Source organism: Armigeres subalbatus, chromosome 3, assembly GCF_024139115.2.
Source record: "Armigeres subalbatus isolate Guangzhou_Male chromosome 3, GZ_Asu_2, whole genome shotgun sequence".
Lineage (NCBI taxonomy): Eukaryota > Metazoa > Arthropoda > Insecta > Diptera > Culicidae > Armigeres > Armigeres subalbatus.
Window position 1 is genome coordinate 207,447,108 of NC_085141.1, and position 11,049 is coordinate 207,458,156.

Here is an 11,049-nt window from a genome sequence, read left to right on the forward strand (position 1 = left end):
GGATTTCTCGAATCCTCATGTTTGTTACATACGTCGTTATGAAAAATTATGCTTGAAATGATTGATTTCGCAAATGAAATTTTAAAACTCTCCTTGAATTCAACCCTGTATTAGCGTGCAAATGAGGAAACGTCAAGATGTAAAGCTCACTGCTGCTGTCTGAACACCTCGTAATAATTGGATACCCTCTCACTTAACAAAGTCATAAATAGCCCAATCTGAATAGGCTATAAGGATGAAAAAATTGGTAATTGTAATGAGAAATAATTCATCATTCGAACTGCAGCTACTATCAAATTACAATACTTCTCATGAAATCACATGTTTTGCTTAAAATACAATGCGTGTGTAGTAGTAAGCATAAATTTACGCTGCTCCTTTTCGGTACTTTTTCGTACAAGTTTCATCACCAATACTTTTAAACCATACAGTCATTATTCTCGAAACAGTGTGATGGAGTCTTGAGCCTTAACGTTGGCCACAATAAAACCGTTTAAAATTTCGGAACTCTTTCATTCTGTTGCTCAAGCAACAGATGGCCTTCAGTGTATTGAAATGCAGAAAGATCGGTATAACATTTCTTGGCAGGTATCCAAGGATCTGTTGGGAAAGGTTTTGATATCTGCCGAAAACATTTTGTAGGCCGTTGTTACGTAGGTCTTACGAACCGAACTTCAGAACATTTTGCGCATTCTAGAATGTTACTATGCGGCACGCAGAAAAATTACCCATGAGTCATTTGATATCTTTGAACTGAGTAGGATGTACTCTGGGTATTTTTATGTGCACATTACCTTTCGCTTCTATGGTAGAATTCAAGACCTGAACTCACGGATATTTTGGATGAACTGGAATGTTCCAAAATAGTATCTTCAACACATAAAATTTATTACATATATGTCTACAATTTTTTGTGATATTTTTGATATTTCGTGATCAGATTTTAAGAAATATGACCATAACTCTTAAATCAGGGATATGGCTTTCAATATCGGTAATTACAGTAATCAGATAACTTGGAAACGTTCAAAATCACTTCTACTTGATATATTTCATGTATCTACTTTATTTTATGACGCCAGAACTTCATTGCACTTGATTACTGAAGAAATTTGGCCATCATAGCCAAAAATAATGAAAAAAACACTGACATTTTCGATACACACGCGGGGAGAGGTCTAGCGGGGCAGCACCTATACTTATTGTTCTATAAAACATTGATTAATTATACGACACATGCGTATAAAAGGATCATTATGTGCGTAATTTGTTCGGGCACCCCTAATGAAAATAAAGGAGCTTGAACGGAGCTCTCGAGTAGGAATATGAATGCTTGAATTTGACAGCAAAGTTGGGCAATCTATTTTGGATTGGAAAAGGTCTGAAATGGCGATGAAAAGCTCACTGGCCTAGGGGATGATGTCAACTGCATCCGTAGAACGCAGAAGGACGAGATGATCCTCGTCTTGAAGCGGGACGAGTTCCGCGCATAAAAAGTTGGCAGAATAGTTGCTGGGTGATGCGGTTCAGGTGAGAACCCTATTCCCAGGGGAGGTAATCAGCCTGGACGAAATTATCGAAGCCGGTAAACTGATAGCTGCACTGATATATCAGTATGGCGTTGAAATCCAGGATATCGCGATTCGGTTGAGGAAACGCTGGTCGGTATGTTCACCCATATCACTGCAAAGGTCCTGATCGGAGTCGGCTTTGCCGGAGGTGTGAAGCTGAAGGTCACAAGGCTCACACCTACCAGACCGCACCGAGGTGTTTGATCTGTGGCCCTGGCACAGACAACAAACACCCATCCAGTGGGCATGCCTGTCCGGCCTCCAGGCGGGCTCGGTAATGCAAGTAGCTAAGCTAAATCTCAACCATTGCGAGGCAGCGCAAATGCTACTCCAACAGTCGGTGCACGAGAATAAAACTAATGTTGCCTTGCTGTCCGACCCGTACCGCATCCCTGCTAAACATAGCAGTTGGGTTGCGGATAAGTCCGGAATGGTGACAATCTGGACTGGCGGGAGGTACCCCATCCAGGAGATAGTGTCATCTCCTGATGATGAGGGTTTTGTTATAGCAAAGGTAAACGGAGTTTACTTTTGTAGCTGGTACTGTCCTAGATGGAGCATATAGCAGTATACTAGGGTGTCAGATAATCTTGTAGCGAGACTAACTGGTCTTATTCCATTTTCTCCTGATGAATATACATCAAAATTAATTCAGAACATGTTATTAATGTTATTTTTCAAAATAGACATCGAATAACGCTTTTTTACGAATCAAAATCAAACAACATAGAGAAAAAGGTATAGTTTTCACTAAATTTCAAAAATTAAATAACTGGAAAACATTTCAGCTTCTAAATGTGACTCATTAATCGTCATAATCTGGGGTCGCATCAAATGATGATACTAATAATGGTTAATAACATTTCTATCATAACAGCAAAATATGTGAGAGTTCAAATGTTAGCGGCGATGGGTCCTGGTGGAAAGAGCCGATTTGAAAGATCTCTATTCTGAGCAATATCCAGTTATCGTCAACTGTAACCAAGTTAGATTTCGGACGACTTGCGAGAGTTTAAAATTTTAAGTGCACCTTAATTTAAAACATTTTTAAATCCTTTCTGTTTAAATTGTGTTTTTTCTAATATGAAAAGATTGTAATATTAGATAAAATGCACAACTTTCATTCGAAACCACTCAGCTTGATTAGCATTAGCATTTAGCAGTTCGCACAAATTCGTAGGTGGTACAAGCCAAGACTATTGTATGAGATGAGAGTACCATCACTTTCATCCGTTACCACAGATATTGATTTGGGACTAATCACTAACTCTTAGATGGAAGCAATGTACTCTACAATAGTCGAGATCTGTCCTGGCCACGTCCTTGCGAATGCTGAGGAAAGTGAAGGATGGTTTGTTGTACACCTAACTTAAGAAAGATGCAGAGAACTCTACGATCTCTCATATGTGCCACGGGAGGTTTTGGGATTGTGTGGAAGGTTATAACAGTAGGAATCGTTTTGGTATAACGTGAAACACAGAAAGAACTAAGATAGAAATACAAAGTAGGAAAAGGACGAGCCTGGAATTGAACCCACGACCTCCTGCTTATAAGGCAGAAGCGGTAGCCACTAAAGCACCGAGCTCGTCCATTCGAAACCACTCAGCTTGATGCATATTTTATCAGCAGGATGGTAGAACAGGCGTAAGGTACAGTGGGGTAAGTAAAAAAAACGCAAATATTTCACTAATGAAGCACAGAATTATTCAATTTCATTTCACAATCATACAAGGCCATTCAAATGATTGTGTTGAATAAGTGAAACATGAAATAATGAACCATTTCAACATGCGACAGTAAAAGTTTATTAAGCTGCCATGTTTATCTTTTGCATAAGTTGTTTTGCGTGTCAATAAATACGAAAAAAATTTATGTTGGTTTTCATAACACATACAAAATTAGTGCTTGGTTTTCTTTGTAGTTTTGAATTCCAGCAACAAAAGTTTTGATGTGAACATCAAAATTTTTGAAAAAAAAGTTATGACTTTACCTGTTTTTTACCACGGGTGGGGCAGGTGAAAATTTTCCGACATTGAATGCATTTCTCTCTTTTTTCAAACACAAATAATTTCTATTGAGCGTGTATGAACAAATGATACCAATTTAAACTCATTCGAAGGCTTTCGGTGATTACAATTGCAAATATATCAACAACTATGATTTATTTAGTCGAGATTTAGAAGACTTAGCCATTTACTAATTTAGACTCTTCTACTGAAATCCTAAGTGGATTGTTAATGAAGCACAACACTGATGATTCCAGGTTTGATTATTATTTCAAAGATAATTTCGCTGCATACACAAAACAACACTATCGCAAGGTTCATTATCTTACTTTAAACCTGAAACAAAAGGAATGTTGGACACAAATGGAGATAAAATGTTAGATTTCAAAAAGTTCAAGTAAAGAAAACAAAAAAATAAAAATCATTTAATGAAGGCACTTTAGTACCCTTTGACTTTCTTGAAGTATCAAAAAGCATCACAACAAAACACAATTATGCTCTATTCAGTATAACTATCGTTTGCATGAAATATATAAACAGAGAATGTGTTCTTATATCGAAAAAATCCTCTTCTAAAATTATTTTTTTCACTTACCCCACAAGTGGGGCAAGTGAAAAATTCAAACAGACTTTTTGGATTTCTAAATATTTTGTATCCTAAAAGTATTTTTCAAAAATCTTGTTCGCAGGCATATAAAGATTGGATAGATGATTTGTTATAACATAAATATGATCAATTTTAATATTATATATTCATCTTTTATGACTTGATGAACATTAACTATACGATTTCCTTTACCCACTTGCCCCACTGTACCTTACCAAAAGTCTACGAATCGCCCCTGATAATGCTAGAGGTCACAGGCGACACTCTCGACGAAGTTGAATTGAAAGCTTTGTACGCGATTAGCAGAGTCGAAGAATGGCTCAAGGAGGTTGACGTTAAGGCCCGATGTCCACGTAGCGTCTTTTCAACGCTGCGTGCACACGGCGTTAAAAGGACGCAGATGTGCATCGGGAAAAAGCGGTAACGCAGCGTCACCGCACCAATGCACACCTGCATTTTTTCAACGCCACGTGCACGCAGCGTTGAAAAAACGCTACATGGGCATCGGCCCTAATACATCACAAGACTGAGGTTGTTGTGGAGCATAACCACCATGCAGTAAGCGAGGATAAACGTAGGTACCTGCAGGATGCATTTATTGGGGGGTGTTCTTGTCAATATCCCCAACTCAGCCATATTGGATTTTTGTATGGAATTTATGCTCGTTTGTTTACGTTTTGCACTGAAAATTTATGTTTCCCATTGAGAAACAGGTTGAAATAGTTGAAATAGTAACATTTACACAAGGTAAAAACTGATCATGGTTTGAACTAAATTCGTATCATGGTTTGAACTTGTAAATGCAATCATGTTCTGCTCCTGTCCGCTAGGAGAGCTGTATGCGCCTAGCTGGAGCATTTTGTTTACATTTCCAATATGAAAAAATCGCAATTTTCATATCGACAATTTAGACGATTTTTACACGTTTCGAGTTACTAATATAATGCGAGAAGATGAATAGTAAAACAAATTTGCTTTTCTATAGATTTCCTCAGCGTTTCATGCATGTGATTAGTATTATATTTAGGAGCTACTGGCTGCTGCAGTAGTTCAAACCATGGTACGAATCAAAGTTATGTAATTATAAGGTTTTTTCAATTCAACTAAGCATAAATATGTGCACCCAGTATGTTTTAGAAAGATAATGAACTAAGCTTCATTTGAGATTTCTATGGAGTTTGGACCAAAAATAGTGAAAAAAAAAATGAATATGCATCAAAAACAATTCAGAACATGTTATTAATGTTATTTTTCAAAATAGACATCGAATAACGCTTTTTTACGAATCAAAATCAATCAACATAGAGGAAAAGGTAAAGTTTCCACTAAATTTCAAAAATTAAATAACTGGAAAACATTTCAGCTTCTAAATGTGACTCATTAATCGTCACAATCTGGGGTCGCATCAAATGATGATACCAAGAAAAAATTTTAAAACGACTTATCTGCTTTTGTAAACAAAGATTCAAACGACGATTTCACGAATCTGATAGCTCTCCCACGCAAACCAACACCATCAACAGGTAGCGGAAACCTTCACCTACATATTTATGGTGTTAGTTTGCGTGGGAGAGCTACCAGATTCGTCAAATCGTCGTTTGAATCTTTGTTTACAAAAGCCGATAAGTCGTTTTGAAAATTTTGTCTTGATACAATAATAGTTAATAACATTTTTATCATAAGAGCAAAATATGTGAGAGTTCAAATGTTAGCGGCGATGGGTCCTGGTGGAAAGAGCCGATTTGAAAGATCTCTATTCTGAGCAATATCCAGTTATTGTCAACTGTTACCAAGTTAGATTTCGGACGACTTGCGAGTGTTTAAAATTTTAAGTGCATCTTAATTTCTTAATCCCCCGATAGAACATTTTAGTTTACCCACTATATGAAAGAGGAGAGCATATACTTTCACGTGGTGGGTGTTTCAGAGATACTGATTTTTGAAAAATAACGTTTCTCCATAGAAACACCGTGTGGATTAGTAGGAAGCATAGTCAGGTCAACTTTCACCTATCACAGGTGTTGTCTGAACATGGCTGCTTCAAAAAGCTTTTGCATAGGGTCTTGTTCGCAGATTCTGTGGAGTGCCCGGAATGTGTAGGTGAGGTAGAATCGGCAGAGCATGTGATGTTTGCATGCCCGCGATTCGATGTTGAACGCAATGTCATGCTGCTTGTCAGCGGCATGGATATGTGAGGTTCTGATTCTCGCTGCAATTCGGCTGGTCGGTCTTCCGTTGGCTACTGACGTCGGAGTGATGGGAGACTGTTCGGGGAAAACGCGTGTGCACGCGCCGGGTGGAAAGCGCCGTGTTAAGAAAGAGGCAGAATCATGGCATGCTGTGTGCTGGGTGGCGAAACCGTGGAGGCGAATATTGCCTAACGGTGGGTGGTCGTTATGCTACTTATGCAATGGCACCACTTACATCTCTATTATTAGGGTATTCATATTGCACAGATATCTATATCACACATCCCCCCTCCACTATAAAAAAGTATATGTCTATCATTATCTTCTTTTTAGTATGAAGATGATAACTTTTCCTCGATTTTGTTTGTGTTTTGCTAAAATAAATTAGAATTATTATTTATTTATTTTTTTTTGTGATCCCCAATTTTTTTTATCTATTTCAACAGAACATTTTGGACATTTCAAGTCCTAAACCGGTGTCTACAACAATTTTTTTTTCGATGGCAATTTGAGCCGTAACCGATGTAATGTACATTTTCGAAAATTATGTTTATCGAAAAATGTAGGTGTTCCAGTGTTCTATCAGAAGACCATGTAACATTGCAACTCACATATCGGTGTTATCAACACTCTTAAACATAACTTTTCCAGTGGTCCTCAAGAACTGATTATGTCATTCCAAATGATAAACCAATGTATCAATCATTCTGTTATTCTGTTATTATCAACGTATCCCCGGGCCGATGATCAGTCACAATAACAAATTGTCCAGTGTTCTCCCAAAACACCCTGTGACAATTAGAGCAACAAACCGATATCAAGAATGTTCTTGATATAAAATGAAATATTTCTCGGGTACTTATTCAAAAGGACGTATGTGATTTTGTAAACAAAGATTCAAACGTCGATATGTCCAATCCGAAGGCAGTCCCTTGCAAACCAATACAACCAATAGGTAGCCGAAGGCTTCCCCTACCTGCCTGTGGTGACGGTTTGCGTGGGAGTGCTATCAGATTGGATAAATCGACGTTTGAATCTTTGTTTACAAAATCACATACGTCCTTTTGAATAAGTACCCGAGATTTGGTCAAAACCATCCAAATGTTTCATTGTTCTAGAACATTTTGTAGCAATTCAAGCCACAAAAGCGATGCCAAGATTTTTTTTTTCGAACAGATTCAAATAATCATGTGACATTCCAAGTCACAAACCGATGTCATCTTATCAACATTTTCTCCGGTGTCCGTTCAGAATACCTTGTGCCATGTCAAGCCACAAACCGATGCAACTCATCAAAAACATTTCCGATGTTCTTTCAGAACACCTCGTGACTTTCCAAGTCACAAACCGATGCTATCTTGTCCACAACATTTCCGGTGTTTTTCCAGAACACCTTGTAGCCACTTGAGCCACAATCCGATGCCAAACATATTTCCTATCGAAATTCCATATTTTTCGTTAAATAACTATGTAGTTGTTCCGGTGTTCTTTCAGAACACATTGTGCCATTCCAAGCCACAAACCGATGCAATCTCATCAAAAACATTTCCGATGTTCTTTCAGAACACCTTGTGACTTTCCAAGTCACAAACCGATGCTATCTTGTCCACAACATTTCCGGTGTTCTTCCAGAACACCTTGTAGCAACTTGAGCCACAAACCGATGCCAAACAAATTTACGAATTCTATTTTTTTTAAAGTAACCATGTAGTTGTTCCGGTGTTCTCTCAGAGCACCTTGTGACACTCCAAGTCACAAGCCGATGTCATTTTGTCATTCCGGTGTCCTTTCAGGACACTTGTGGCATTCCAAGCCAAAAACCGATGCAATCTTATCAAAAGAACATTTCCGATGTTCTTTCAGAAAAACACCATGTGGTAATTAAGGTCACAAACCGATGGCAAGCACATTTTAGATAGAATATGAAATATTATCACGACCATTTATCTTTTCCGGTGTTACATATTTCACGTGGTCTTTCATTCACATTTCAATTCGTTCATTTTTTTTACCCGTATGCCCGCATAGTATTCTCGAGGGTCCTGAACATGCAAATTCTAGAATTTACCTGGTAGGATCGCCAATGTGAGGTTCTGATTCTCGCTGCAATTCGGCTGGTCGGTCTTCCGTTGGCTACTGACGTCGGAGTGATGGAAGACTGTTCGGGGAAAACGCGTGTGCTCGCGCCGGTGGAAAGCGCCGTGTTAAGAAAGAGGCAGAATCATGGCATGCTGTGTGCTGGGTGGCGAAACCGTGGAGGCGAATATTGCCTAGCGGTGGGTGGTCGTTATGCTACTTATGCAATGGCACCACTTACATCTCTATTATTAGGGTATTCATATTGCACAGATATCTATATCACACAGGATACAACCCCGGACAACCTCGTTGAGAGGATGTGTCGGGACGAGGTTATATGTTATGCGGTGAACACAGCGTCTCAACAGATTATGTCGAAATCACAGCGCTGGTGGCGTCTTCAACAAAACCAGCAGCTGCAGTAGAGACTACTGTGATGCAGTGAACACCATGATGACCCCGACACCATGCTCGTCTCCTACGCGAGTTTATGATACAGACCGATAGGTTACTATCATAGCTTGCGATTGACGGGTGGTGAGGTTACCACCCTTGAATGTTGTGTTATAACGTCGAGTGCGTTAGAATAGGCGTGAGCGTTCTAAATAGTCCTCCCCTGAAGTATTGCTTAATTGCGGGCAGGAGGATACGGACTGGCGAAAGGGTTTTGGTTTTAGTGGGTCGGATGACCCCCTCCACACTACCTGAGTTAACCTCCTCAGGTATCTGTTTGTGGAAATCTACCCTTACCCTTGCACAAGAAAAAAAAAGACAGACAAGTCGAGTCGATTGGTATAATATAACACCATGGCTTTCCAATACTTACAACATTGTTATACGAGAAAGGCAAATACATTTCATATTCAATTAATCCCGTATTTAAAACATAATGCATTTTACACTTTTCAATTGATTACACAATAATTGTGTCTCTCTCAGGAAGTTGAGTTCTGCGTAAAACTATCGATCTGTGCATCGAACGGATCGAAAGATTCGGTGTCTATTTGTTTTTAAGTTTTTTTGTTATTCCGAATTGCGTAAAATGGATGCAGTTTCTCGAACTCTAAAATGATACAATTTATTATATTACGCACCGATCTCAAATTTAAAATTATCAAGCAAATCGTCATTGTATTTAATTATACCTAATCGTTGTCCGTTGAATGTTACGTTACAACAAAAATATAGCACCTGTAGTATCAAGCAACAGCGAAAATACTGCAACTTATTGCAGCAAAGCAACTGAAAGCGAATGCATTCGGCCTGCAGCTAGCGTTAGAGCTAAGCATCAGAAAAAAGAAGAAAAATCCGTCATGGTAACTGCAGCAGCAGTCAGCATCGCCCCAGCAGCGTATAGAAGACTATAGTCACTGTTATATACTGACCCACTGATAGACACTGGACTATCGCTATTTTTGTGGCTGGAATGGATTCTATGAAATCGACCCGAGAACACTTACCGAAAGGATGATTTGGGACGGGAATCGCTTGCGATTGGCCGAAAAAGAAGCTGAATGATGAAAGTTGGAACAGTAGACAATTCATTTTCACTTTTTATGCACCATTTGTTCGTTTTGTCGCTAGTTCGGAAGGCAGAACAAAACTTCTGACACCTTTTGCTCTGCTTTTATTTTTTCACATTCTGGTAAGAATTGAATCCTCTGCTAATGCTAAAACACACATTTTTTCACGAAAACCTACTCTACTCGATAAATAACCATTAAAACTGAATAAATCAGCACTTAGACCACTTTCTTACAAAAAAGATACACAGATTGGTCAATAATCTCAGCTTTTTTACACTTTCAATGAAAATCGTTCGCGATTGACCATTTGCACGAAAAAAAGCCTTCAGCGATTCGATTTTACGAAATTAAAATCTACTTTGACAACCAGCAGTTTAGCGAAAAAATGAACACCCAGCTGTGTTGTTACACCAAAATGCGCAGGGAATGATGAAAAAATAAAATGCTATAAAACCGCGGATGAATTCTTAGCGGAATTCGAACTTCGAAAAAGAGAATTAATCAAGCTCAGCTTTCCATAGCGACGTATTCCTAATAAAAACTCGCGGAAAACTAGATACAGTTGCTGTGAAAATTGACACTTAGTTCACAATATTATCAATTTGTAATGAAATAAACATGTATGTTTTTGAATAAAATGGATAAAATGGATGAAATTTATATCACAGTATACCCCCGCTGATCCGACAAATCTACACACTTAAAATTCGAAATTTACGATTGCCGATAATCCAACAGTCGGGATCTCGGCAATAATTTCGACGAATCTCGGTAAATTTTACCGAGCTATCGGTAATCGTATTGCCCAAATCCCGAAAACATCGCATACACGGAAGCTTGGAAGTACCCATTAATGGGTACTTTCGTACCCATTTTGAACAAAAGCGGCATAACTCATTAAATGGGTAAACGCGATTTACTCATTAATGGGTATACGCCATGAACTTCAAATAATGGGTATTTTTAACACTCGACTTTGTTTTACAAAATGGGTAAAAAAAGCGCTTTTTGTTTAGTATTTTAATACGAATTGAGGTTAGGTTATCAGAATTAATCATTGAAAGTGAACAA

At 38.4% G+C, this 11,049-nt stretch overlaps 1 protein-coding gene across 2 annotated transcripts in view; it reads right to left on the minus strand.

Moving 5' to 3' along the window:
* The window catches only part of LOC134227666 (uncharacterized), a 30,612-nt gene extending 20,263 nt beyond the window's left edge, over nt 1–10,349 (minus strand). For both annotated transcript variants that reach the window (XM_062709327.1, XM_062709325.1), the window contains exon 1: nt 9,913–10,349. In XM_062709327.1, coding sequence (XP_062565311.1) covers nt 9,913–9,997 — 85 coding nt within the window. In that variant the 5' untranslated portion in view covers nt 9,998–10,349. The remainder of the gene's footprint in view (nt 1–9,912) is intronic.
* Between the last annotated feature and the right edge of the window lie 700 nt (nt 10,350–11,049).